This window comes from Monodon monoceros, unplaced genomic scaffold (genome assembly GCF_005190385.1).
Source record: "Monodon monoceros isolate NGI ecotype Baffin Bay Population unplaced genomic scaffold, NGI_Narwhal_1 Super_Scaffold_19, whole genome shotgun sequence".
Classification (NCBI taxonomy): Eukaryota; Metazoa; Chordata; class Mammalia; order Artiodactyla; family Monodontidae; genus Monodon; species Monodon monoceros.
The window spans coordinates 29,935,859-29,948,213 of record NW_021703775.1 but is presented as its reverse complement, the minus strand read 5'-3'; the positions used below and the strand labels follow the sequence as shown (position 1 = coordinate 29,948,213).

Sequence of the window (12,355 nt, the reverse complement as noted above, 5' to 3'; positions counted from 1 at the left end):
TTAAATCTACTTAGTATTCACTTTCCCCACTCACTCTCTCCTGATTCTCCATCCCCATCTTCAGCCATTCCTTCTGCCTCCTTCATGTGCTCACTCATTCATTCAACTGGCTTTCACTGAGCTCCGCAGATGTGCTGGGCACGACACGGGCACTGGGGATAGAGCAACGAACAAGTCAGCCAAGGCTCCGCTTTCATGGACGTGAAATTCTAGTGGGGGGAGATAAACAATGAGCAAGAAGAATCAGTTGACACGTGCTACGTGGCAAAATAAAACATGGTGGGTTCCTTATATTGGATAGTCAAAAAAGGCCTCTCTGAGGTGGGATTTCAGTGAGATCTGAATGGCAAGAAACAGCCAGCCGTGGAAAGATCAGGAAAAACATTTCAAGCAAAGGGACCAGCCATGCCTAAGACAATAAAGAGGAGACACTGTTAAATGCTCAGAAAAGGTAAAGAGGAATCACTGCTGTGACTAAAAAGCATGCTGGCTGAGGTTAAGGGAGACGCAAGTTCTGGTAGCAGTTTGCAGGTCAGAGTGAGGAGGCATCCAAAGGACTGGTCACTTTGACAGCTGTGGCGAGTACTGAGGCTAGATAGGACAAAGGTTAGGTGGGATTAAGGTAGGTGGGTGGGGAGGGGGAAGGGATCCCAGATGTGGGGAACACTATCAGGAGAGCATGGGAAAGAGCTAAATCCACGGTTCACAGGAGATGAGGGGGGCACAGGCCTGAATGAAACAGGAGACCTGTGTTAGAGCACAAGGATTTGAAGGTGGATACACGGCTGGGGGCAGGAGCTCCTCAGGCAGAGAGGGCCATCATACTAACAGTGACTTGACAGGCTGGGGCAATTATCCTAACACAGGTGGCTTTCAGGCAGGGAAAAATAAAATAAAATAAAATCTGAATTCTCTCTCCTCCTTATTCATCCTGGGGTTTGTAATAGATACTGTGAAAGATATAGATGTAGATATCTATCTATAAATATTATCTATTCATGTATCTGCAAGACTCTAGCTCCACCAGGTTTTACATACAGCAAACCAAATACTGCCTGATAAAAACAAAATTCAGGCACCTAAATACTAAGAGTTACTGTTTGCAGACTACTAACTACACGCTAGGCACTAAGTTAAGTGCTTTGCATAATTTCATCTAGCCTCACAACCACCCAGAGTATTCTCTGTATTTTACCAATGATAAGCCAGTATCTTAGTAAGTTGCCCAACATCACAGGGACCAGGCCAGGATTCAAGCCAACGGCTGCCCACCTCCAAGTCGCATGCTTTTAAACCACCACGTGTGATGCTAACCTTGAAAATCCTCTCCTAAGGAGAACTTCATCGTGTTCCCTTTGACCTAGGGAGTCAGGGAGGAAAGACAGTACTGAACATCAGGTTTTCCCCAATCATCACTGAGTTACACCTTCCGGTCAAACCGAGATTTTCCCATAGCCAAAAAGCCAGACGGAATTATTTCTTCCAACACTGCCCACTCCCCCACCACCAAGATTCCCAGGCTTCTAAAAATAGTAAAGGACAAAGGTCTGAGGAACAGGGCTAGTCTATCCCCAGGGGAAATTAAAGGAGTCTAACAAACCTGTAAGATAATCAGCACTTCCTGAACCAACAAAATTCACTGACCAGGGAAAATGATGAGTCGAGGGTACTAGTGGGAGACATGCCACCTCTGTAAAGCTGGAAGGGCCCAACTGATGAGGTCTGAGTCCTCTTCTCTCTTCCTGTCCCCGGGTAATAAAGTCTCCATTTTGTTCTCAAATTCATGCTCAGTACCAGAGGGACAATAATCTTTCTCTTACTCTAAAGGTCCCAGTACAATAGCTGTAAGTCCTTAAAAACAGGCGCCAAGCAAATTACATGGCATTATACTGCTTTCCCCAGGATTCAAGTCCTAGATGAAAGGCATCATTATTTAAGATCATTATAATTACAAATGATAATCCAACATCAATGCTTCACTTGGCCTTCTATTATAATAATATAGGGATGCCATAAACTCTTTCATCCAACAATCTCTTGGCTCTTCAGAAATCATAAATAACAAAGCTTCCTTACTCTCTTGAACCCCCCCGTGTGGCTATGTCAATGTGTAATTGGCATTGCCTTCCATTGTCTGCCAAGGTTCACTCAGAGCCCAAGGAGAAAACTGATCAGCTCAAGCTGATTCACTCACAGCACATCTCAAATGAAACTCCAAATTTTTACTCTTTTAACTTTGTTCCAACTTGGGGAACTCACCCGCTGCCAAGGTAGAAGTCTCACTCATAAGAAGAACTCCTCCTTCTAACAACTGTCCATAACTCAACAGAAGAACTGAGATTGTTTATACATAATAGACTAAATGATAATAAAAATAACAGACTAATAATAATAAAGATAACAATGGAGGAAGAAAGTAAGCACAAAATCTTGCAGCCAGTATTGCCTTAACGTGCTGATACTCATTCCTGATTCAAAATCACATAGAATGAAAAAGCTTTTTTGCTTTGGGTATAAACACAGAACATACGATTTATTTATGCAGGCAACGCTGTTCCTTGAAAGAGACTAAAAATGTTGCAATACTTCAACTTTACTAAGAATATAACATGTGCAAAGGTGCTGAACCAGGTATGTTCCCTAAAACAAGGTTCCTCGAAGAAGGGGTTCCAGAGAAAAGACTCACAGTTGAGAACAATCCCACTCCAGGAAATCTTGCCTAACCATCTCAGTCCTCATTGCCCTCCTTCCCCTCAACCCCTCCACAATTTAGAGAGTACACCACACATGCCAGCATTTCAATAGCTATTGTCTTGTGGGGTGCACTTGCTTCCTGCGTGTTGGTCACGTCACGTCAACTGGGAGGGCAGAAGCCAAGCTTTCCATTACTTCTCTCTGCCATAGCACCTCAAACAGAGCTGGTAAAGAATATGCTAGATGCTCAGTAAACCTTGCTCCTCCTGGCTGCAGGGGCAAGTTGTCTCTTACGCTCTCTGCATTATAACTCCAGCCTCTCACTTCATGATCACAGCATCCCTACAGAGGTAGGAAGGACGTTTACTACAGGGAGGAAGCAAAGGCTCACAATAGTTAAATGACTTCCCCAAAGCCGACAAGTAGCAGATGTGAAAGAACTTGAACCCAAGACCCAAGACTGCAAGTGCTAGACTCTTCCTTACACAAAGGATTACCAACATCTTCTCTCGTAACATTCTGACCTTTAATATCCCTCCCCAACTGAACCTCGCTCTGAGTAATTCAAGTCAGAAAATGTTTCCACCACATTTTGGGGTTGCTCAGATATGGGAATATGGGGAGAATTTTTTAAAGCTCATAATTCACATGCAGTCAATGGAGAGTCCTGCTATAACTCCTCTCAGCCAGGACCACACAGACTCGCCGTTCTATCTCCGTTGGTTTACCAGTTTACTCTGCAAGTAGCTGTCTTACACAGAAAATGACGTAGAGGTTTTTAACCATAACAGGTTAAGAAAGGTTGCTGGCTTGCTGATTCTGAGAAAATAAATTTTAAAATTAAGTGATTTGCCTGAAGTCACACAGCAAATTAGACCCTTCTGAGCCACCCGACTCCTCTCTGTCCCCATACTGGCTGACACATCATGCTGTACCATATTGGCACTGCTGACATTTGGGTCTAGATGATTCTCTGTCGGGGGCGGGGAAATCGTGTACACTGTAGGACGTTTAGCAGGAGCCCTGGCCTAAACTCACTAGCTGCCAGTGTTACCCCATCCTGTGACGATCAAAAATGTCTCCAGATGTTGCTAAATGTCACCTGGGGATAATCGCCCCTGGTTGAGAACCACTGCTCTAGACCAGTGGTCTCCAAACAGAGGTACACAAAGAGTTTAGAAAGAAAATATGAGACTATTTTTATTAACTGTCATCTTAAAAAATAAGATTTTTATCTTTACTAATATTTAATATACGGTCCATCTCTAATGTTTCCATCAAGTCCAAATGTCAGTCACGTCTCAGACAAATCTGATGGAATCCTGGGGGAAGAGCGGAAGCTCCGTAGCAAAGGCTGAGATGTACTGAGAGGTACTGCAGTCCCTGTGCTTGCTTAAGTGCGTTTACTCATTACATTTGTTTTAAATGGATTAGCTCTCATAAAACAAACAAGGGGATTAAAAAGATTCCGGCAAAGAAAGCTTGGATACAGATAACACAAGCATACGTGAGCAACAAGAGAATGGCAGGGCCTGATTTCTATCCCGGTGTCCTCTTCAACAGTCACACTACAACGCAGAAACAATCACAGTCTAATAAGATATGACAAGAAGTTCACCGAAACCTTGCTGAGATTCAAGTATGGATGTGCAACCACTATCATAAATGATGAACTTCACTATAAGTACACACTACGCCTTCAGGTTATTAGCTAATGACAGCAGGCCATGAATATAATGTAAATAAACAAGGGAGAGCATGTCTGTAAACTGAGTGTTATTCTACCTAAAAAGTTTAAAGGACTATTGTTCTAAACCAACACTGCCCAAAGAACTTTCTCTGATGATGAAATTTTCTCCGTCTGTGTTGTCCAAAATTGTAGGCCTTAGCCACACGTGGCTATTAATCAACTGAAATGTGGCTACTGTGTCTGACGAATTAAATTTTTATCTTATATCAGATAATTTAAATTTAAATACCCATATGTGGCTAGTGGCTACTTTATTGGCCTGCACAGCACTGGACACTAGTAGATCACTACTGTCTCAAAACATACAGCTCTTAGCAAGCAGTGCACTTTCCTGCTTTTGTGTCTTTGGTTATTCTCTCTGCCTAGAATGTTCTCTTGACCCTGTCCATCTAGTACTAAGTTCTTATTTTTGAAGACACATTTCAAGTATCACTTTCTTTAGCTTTCCCTGACTACTCCTCACCCAACAAGATTAATGGCTCCCTCACGTCTGTCCCCTAGCCCTTGTACATCCCTCATCACAGCACATAGAGCTATTTGCTCATATGTCTGAAGTTCTATGATAGTGAGCTCCTCAAGGCAGAGCCGTGTCTTATTTAATCACTGCATGACATCCAGCACAGGCACAGTTACTGAACACGGCAAAGAATGAACGAACAAACCTGGGTCTTCCAACCACAATGCAGTGCTACCACCACCACACCAAAAGATGGCTCCAGAAAAGTAGGCTGAAGGCTATGCTCTGCTACTTCAAGTGCTGGATGCTACTTCAATAGACAATTTCATTTCTATGATTATCATTGTTTGGCTCTTAAAGATGCAGATGGCACAGGGATTTCTTAAGCAGCTCAGAAAGCATCTATCCTTTGAAGAGGACAAGATGAAGGTGGACAGTGGGGTGAGTCCCCTTTCTGTCTCAAGTGTCAACTTTCAAATACTGCAAGGTAAAATGACTGCTCTGATGCAGTAGTATGTTTTCATGTGCTCTTTATTAATATTTACCAAGATTTTCCTGTTTTAGCTACCAAGGTACAAGTGTATGCCTCCCCCCATACCCTCCCTCTCAAAACCCATATGAAACTGTTTCTCTCTCTTCATGACCTCTCATTAAATGAGTGTGACTTTGTTAGAAAGACCAAAGGAAAGGCTTTGACCACGCAATGACTTATTCTAGATTTCATTTCTGAATTCAAGATTTGGCTATATTTAGCAAAGCTATAACCGTCATCATGCCCGAAGCCAGGAAGAAGACACCATTCACAAGCCACCCCCTGAAAATCTGCAGTTGCCACTAAAAAACCAGACTTCCCAGCAGGCAAAGACATCTGAAGTGGGAGGGGTCAAATTGGTTGTTTGCATCAAGGGAAGACCTCACGTGCTTATAGCCAACCTCCCTGCCTGGCGCTGAAGCTCTCTGTGGCCTTATTTCCTTTTCTTTTCTCTCCAACATACCTTCTGCTTGGGCCAAACACCCTCATTATCTCCCCTGTCCACTCCTTCCTGTAACACTGGTCTTCTCACTCCCCTGGCTGCTTCTGCTTCAAGCTTCTTGCCTCTCCTCGAACCTTCGGGACCACTCCTTCCCAGACACCAGCCACCTCCTCGCCCCCACTACTGGCAAAGGGCTGAGGCACAGAGGGAAGCAGTGCACACTGGACAGCTAGCCAATGGTTACTCAGAAGGCCCAGGGCCACTGGGGAAAGCAAGCAGCCAGCACAGCCAGGGAGTAAAACAACTTCCTTCTACCATGCCATGTCCTTCTTTCCTTGACTGTGGAAGGGAAACTTCTACTAACCAAAATGATAACACCAGACTAGCCAGTTTTCCCAGAACTCACCATACTGTCTCCCTGCTCCGCACTTTTGCATGTGCTATTCTTTCTGCTTAGAAAGGCTTGAGTAACCCTCATCCGGAACATATGCTGGTTAATTTCCATTCCTGTTCAAATGACACTTCATCCGGAAACCCTCAGCCCCAGGCCCTTTATCATCTCATAACATCTTTTTACCACCTAGTCCACACCCAGGACCATGCTAAGCGCTGCACACTTATCGTAGCGTTATTTGCTGGTCTATGAGCTTCTTAAGAGCCGGGCCCAAGTCCCATTCATCCCAGTAGCTCTGGAGCCTAATACAGCACCTGCCACAGAGAAGGCACCAACAAACGTTCACTAAACGAATACATGCATGCGTCATACTGATACCACCAATACATATTTATGCCATACATACATACACACACACACACACACACACACACACACACACGCACAGACATTTGTTAGGTTTAGGTGATTTCACACATATTTTTTAAGCCTCACTACTTTGCACTGTAGGTAGGAGAAACTGTCAAAGTTTACTGACATGGAGACTTACTGAGTAGTTCTCATGAGCCCTAGACCTGAATTCCTTTAGTGTAGGTCAGAAAACTTTCCTGAAGGGCCCCCTGTTCCACCTTATACAGAATGTTCAGGAATGCTGTCTTGGACACAGCAGGTAGTCAACATTTACGTATTGTCTGGAGCTTAGATGTAAGGCCTCATATAGCTAAGGGGATATGACAAAAGCGTAGCCTCTCAGTCCTCCTTTGAGCATTGCTCCACTTTTCCCACTGAGCTCATTCTGGAAGCTTAAACCAGATCTTCCCTTGACATCACACGCCTGTTACCTCACACATGATTTAGCATCTCATCATGGCATCTTCACTGAGGAAGCTAGAGAGAAAACATCCTCCCCTGCACCAGCCTACACAAAGCCAGACCCCTCGTGACTTAGAACCTTCACTTCCCCCAGACAGACAAACCCTCACTGGACTAGTTAGGGAAACTGGGTGACTGGGGCTGATGCCGCTGATGGAAAGAAGGCAGCCCAGGCACTCTCCTGCCTTACACTCCAGCACCTCCTCCTTGGGGTTCCTGCGATTCCTCACTGTAAAGTACAGACCAAACCCACATGAGGGAAAAAGGGACGGTCAGTGAGATGAGGTGGTAACAGGGTCTGAGCTCGAAGCCCAGCACATCATCCCTCCCTGAACTGCCTGGCCACTGCCCTGGGCACTTTGATGCATGACTCTCATCATCCTAAGACAACACTGGCTGGGACTGGTGACTAGGTCAGCGCCTGGGGACTCAGAGCGAAGAGGGTTCAGGAAGGAGCATGGCCACCCAAAACATCTGTTGACCCTTTAAGGAGCTGCTGACGCCTCTGCAAAGAACATTTGGCTGTGTCTACCCACACTGGGGGAAAGGAAAGCTGCAGACTGCTGCAGTCAAACTAGCCTTCACATTGCCCCCCATTCCTCCTGGCTGAGAAGTAATGGCTACCAATTATTGAACATCTGAAAAATGTTAAATAATTTACATACATTGCCTCAGTTAATATTCAAGACCGCTCCGTAGGGCAGTGGTTCTGAAACTTTAGCTTGCAGCAGAATCTCTCCAGGAACTTGTTAAAGCCCCACAACCAAATTTATGGGGTGAGGCCTGAATCTGCATTTCTAACAAGCTCCCACGTGATGCTGACGCTCTGGACCGAGGCTCCACACTTTGAGAGTGCCAGAGGGAAACAGAGATTCAAGAGAGGTCTGAAATGTCTTACCCAAGGTTTCACAGCTAGTAAAGAACAGATCCAGAATTTGAACCTAGATCTACCTGATTCCACAGACAGCCCTGGTAACCGTGCTGCTGTAGGGGTGAATGTTTGCCTTGTTTTCATAAATTCACTGACAGCTCCTTAAATGCAGGCATCATACTTTAAACCTCCCTATATCCTTCCCAGAACCCAGCAGTGCCTTTGTACTTGGTGGGTTCTTCACAAGTACTTTGTATACTGGCTCCTACATACTTCTAAGAACCACATACTCAAATTCAGTTACAGTCAAAGAACATAAAGAGGGCGACACTGCCAGACCTAGCTGAGCCTTTGTCCGTGCCGTCACCGTACCTGGATAACTCCTGCTCGTCCTTCAGTCAGTCACTTCCTGCCGCAAGCAGTTCTTGGCTCTCTAAAATTGGAGGCCACTGCACCCTAAGCTTATCTCCATGATAGCACAGATTGCTCTGTCTTAAGTGGCTGTTTTCCATCTCTCAAAGTAGTTTGTAAATTCCAGCATCTAGTTTTAAATCATATTCCCCAGAGCCCAGCACAGTGCCTGGCACATCACAGACATTCCATAACTGTTTGTTGAATGAATGAATGAATGAATACAGAGCTGCAAGCCCTCAGTTCCATTTAAAAATACCATCATGCATGATGTGCAGTTCTCAGGGATGAATTCTGGGGAAGAGAAGGGCAGCCTAGATAAAAAAGACCAATTTTGCCTTTTCTCCTCCCCGTCAACTCAGACTCCAAGAAAAGGCACTGCTTAGGGTAGCATCACCTCTAATGAGACAATATCCTAGCTGAACAAAATGTTTCTGGGCTCTAAGTTCAGCAGAGGCCGTTGAGAGGGAAGGAAAGAGCTCTGGGCCCCCTCCTTCCTCTTGATTTCTCTCTCACACACACTCCTTCTCCATTTCTCCATCCCACTGCAGTCAAGGGATTTGGCACAGGTATGAAACAGACAGACCAGACTCAAGGGTGTGGATCTGGCAGCGGGCACAGAAGCATCTCCCATCCTGCACCAAAGCCCACAAGGAAGGATCCAGAGGGACAGTGACTCAGGCCCCGGATTAAGTCCAGCTAGAGCAGTACTGAAAATGGAAAAGAGCAACAATTTCATAAGGACATCAACTACCAGGTCTTTTTTAAACCAGTGTTTTTAAAAAGTCTTCAACCGTAACCCCAGAAAACTGGGCCCAGCTGAATCCCATGCCGACACAAGCTGAGAGCCAAACAGCTCCTCCTCCAAACCCACCACGAGCAACACTCACCGTGTCAGGCATGTCCCAAGCCCAGGTTGGGGCCCTTGCTCCAACCTTAGCTTGCAAGAAGGCTTCTTCTCCTGCTAATAAACTGTTCCCCCACCATGCTGCATTAATAGAGGCCTCCCCTTCCCCCATCCCCTCTCGGCTGATAAAACAACCTACAGCAGGTTGGCCCCATCCAATTAGTTGGAATAGCTTCATGCCAAGGAAATTGCTGCTTTTATTAAAAATAAAAGCTCACTAGGCAGGCAATGGGCTGTGAATATTATGAGTCTGGCATAATTATGAAGGTCGACGTTAAGGTTACCAAAAGAGACATGCAAAGATTACAGGACAGCCTGGGGGATAAAGATATATATCTACATGTCTATAGATACACAGATGAACACGTGTGTAGGGAATTTACACAGCAGATCTAAATAACATTAACATCCTCTCCAAAAGAGAAAAAGAAAAAAATCGGAGGCCACTCTCAAGTAATTCTTTTGGCAAAACACAACCACAAACACACACACACACACACACACACACACACCAAAAACCGAAAAACAAGAACAGGAGAAAGAGGGGCCTACTGGACTGATTTCAAAATAACCACATTCATTTCATGTAATTTGTTATCTTAGCTGCATCCTGGGGACCTGATTACAGTTGGGTCAGGAAACAAACCTAGTCAAATCCAACAAGAGCCCTTGGATCTTAGAAAAACACACTCTGATTCTCTGAAAATCCTCTCTTCCTTCCAGTGCCTGCTCAAGGGAGTGGGAAAGTTGGGTAGGAGAAGAAACCCCTCTTAAAGGTCCTCCATCCCCACCGCTCAGCCCTCACATCCGTATTTCAAGTTTTAGGAGGATGACAAGCCCCACACCCTACATCTGATGTAAAGCTTTACACTTTCACACATACGTTTTCTCGTCTGATCCTCATAATTCGGTGAGGCAGGCAAGAATTGGCTTGTCAAAATTTTTTTTTAAATAAGAGGCCACCGAGGTAAACAATTTCTGGCAAATTCCCCCCACCCCATAAAGCCCTGTCACTTTGAAATCTCAGTTTCAAATTTCTCAAGGACAATGATTCACAGGGCAAGGGGAGGGGGAAGGGAGGGTCAACTGGTCAAAACCCATTCATACATTCAACGTCTTGCTGCATCAGCACAAGATTTTAATTTACGGCGCACTGAAAGAGTCCCACCATACCTTCCGCCAACACCTCGTCCACAGTGACCTGCTGTCGCCCAATGCCAAAGACCCTTCCGATGTAGCCACTGCCCAGGCCCGAGGTGCTGCCCCCTCCTCCGCTGGAGCCGGAGCCCAGGCCAGAGCCGCCCTGCTCTCGCCGGGAGTCGAAAAACTTCTTCATCTTGCGAAAAGGAAGCAGTAAAGCAAAATACCGACGGTTTCTAGATTTTTTTTTTTTTTTTTTTTTTTTTTAACAAGAGATCCAAGGATTTCTTCTCGGATTTCAGCTAGGAGAGGAGCCACCCGAATCCGGCCGAGGGGGTGGGGGCTGAGGGAGGATGCCTATAGGAATATGCGTGTCAATCGCGCGGCGGTCCCCTCCTCCTCAAGAGAGCGATTCGTGTAAGTTTAAACCTGTGATGACAGAGGAAGAGAGAGAGGATGAATCAGTAACACACTTAAAAATTCAACTGCTGAGTCCTAGGGGGAGCAAAAGCCACCATCCTGGGGAAACGCTGCATGCATTTTCTTAGAAAAACCCTGGGGCTGAAAACGAGTCCCCGGCCCCAGAACCCGGGACCCTGTGCCCCGGGGTCTGAAAAACGAGGGATTCGGGCCGCCTCGGGCAGCGCTGACCCAACCCGGCACTGCTTCCCCTCCTCCCCGGTCTCCCCGCCGCCCCGCGAGGCAGCATCCCAGCGGCACCCACTTGAGATGGCTTGGCGGCCGGCGCCCAGCTACCAGCGCCGCAACATTGTCACGGCCGCCGGGCCGGCCTGCGACAAGAAGAGGAGGCGGCGCTGCAGCGAGAGCCGGGGACGCGTTCGGCGCCCGCCCGCCCGCCAGCTGATCCCCGGAGCGCCCGGCGGAGACTAACCCGCCGCCCCTCCCCCGCGCGCGCTCCCGCTCGGCTCCATCCACCCAACCAGGAAGTGAACCGCCACCGGAAGTGCCTCTCGGGGCGACCCGACCAGGGGCCCAGGCCGCCGGCGGCCGGCGCTCTGTCGCCACAGACTGGAAGGAGTTGTCGGAGAGAAGGGGGACCGGGGAAAGGGGATCTCAGTGTGGAGACAGTTTTGGAAAAGAACGTTGAAATTGCCCGACCCGTAGGGCACTATGGGAAAGGTTGTTCGGCGCAGCCCAGCGACTGGACTGCAACTCCCAGGATGCCCCTGGACGACCGAGAGAGGCGGCTGCGGTGGCCTCCTCGGCCACGGAGGTGGTTAGTGGAGTGGTGCATTTGTGGGGATTCAGTTATTTAAACACATCCGGTAAAGAAACTGCCAGGGACCAGGGTTTCCACCCTGCTGCATGTCCCACCCTTCTGGAGCCATCTTATTTGCGACTTGACCTCCCTGCCCAAGGGATTCTGGGGATTGTGGTTTCCGAACGGATCGAGACTGACACCTGAAGGACGCGGCTTAGCCGCTTAGCCCCTAGCTGGCCCTGCGGGGCTTACCGACGTCACCTGGGCAGAGGTGGAAGACCGGAGGTGATCGGGAAATTTTTTCTGGCAGTTGGTGCCAGGCCACACCCGAAAGCCAACCCTAACATAAATAAACCCAGAGCCCTTCCTCCTCCAACTTCAAAAGCCGCTTTTGCTCCCAGATGTTATTGAGAACCGGCTCACGGGTCAGCTCTGAGCTAGGCGCTGTGAGAACGCTTAATAAGACCGTATCTTTTCAGGAAGTCTACAGGCGAGACTCAAACTGAGGAACTTAAAGGGTGTGTGTGCGGGGCAAATCGTAGGGTACCAGAAGACCCAAACCCCAAACTTTGGGGCTCGTCTGTCGGTTACCTTTTCCACCTTTTCTGATGCTGTGGCTGTGCTGACCTTTGTTAAGCCACTCCCACACAAGAACTCTAGGC

The 12,355-nt window shown here is 47.1% G+C and overlaps 1 protein-coding gene across 2 annotated transcripts in view; it reads right to left on the bottom strand.

Annotated features, from left to right (window-relative positions):
- The window catches only part of AAK1 (AP2 associated kinase 1), a 154,247-nt gene extending 142,852 nt beyond the window's left edge, over window positions 1-11,395 (bottom strand). For both annotated transcript variants that reach the window (XM_029232349.1, XM_029232348.1), the window contains exons 1-2: window positions 11,196-11,395; window positions 10,505-10,900 (exon numbers count right to left, since the gene is read on the bottom strand). In XM_029232349.1, the coding sequence (XP_029088182.1) occupies window positions 10,505-10,667 (163 nt within the window). In that variant the 5' untranslated portion in view covers window positions 10,668-10,900; window positions 11,196-11,395. The remainder of the gene's footprint in view (window positions 1-10,504; window positions 10,901-11,195) is intronic.
- Window positions 11,396-12,355: the final 960 nt, after the last annotated feature.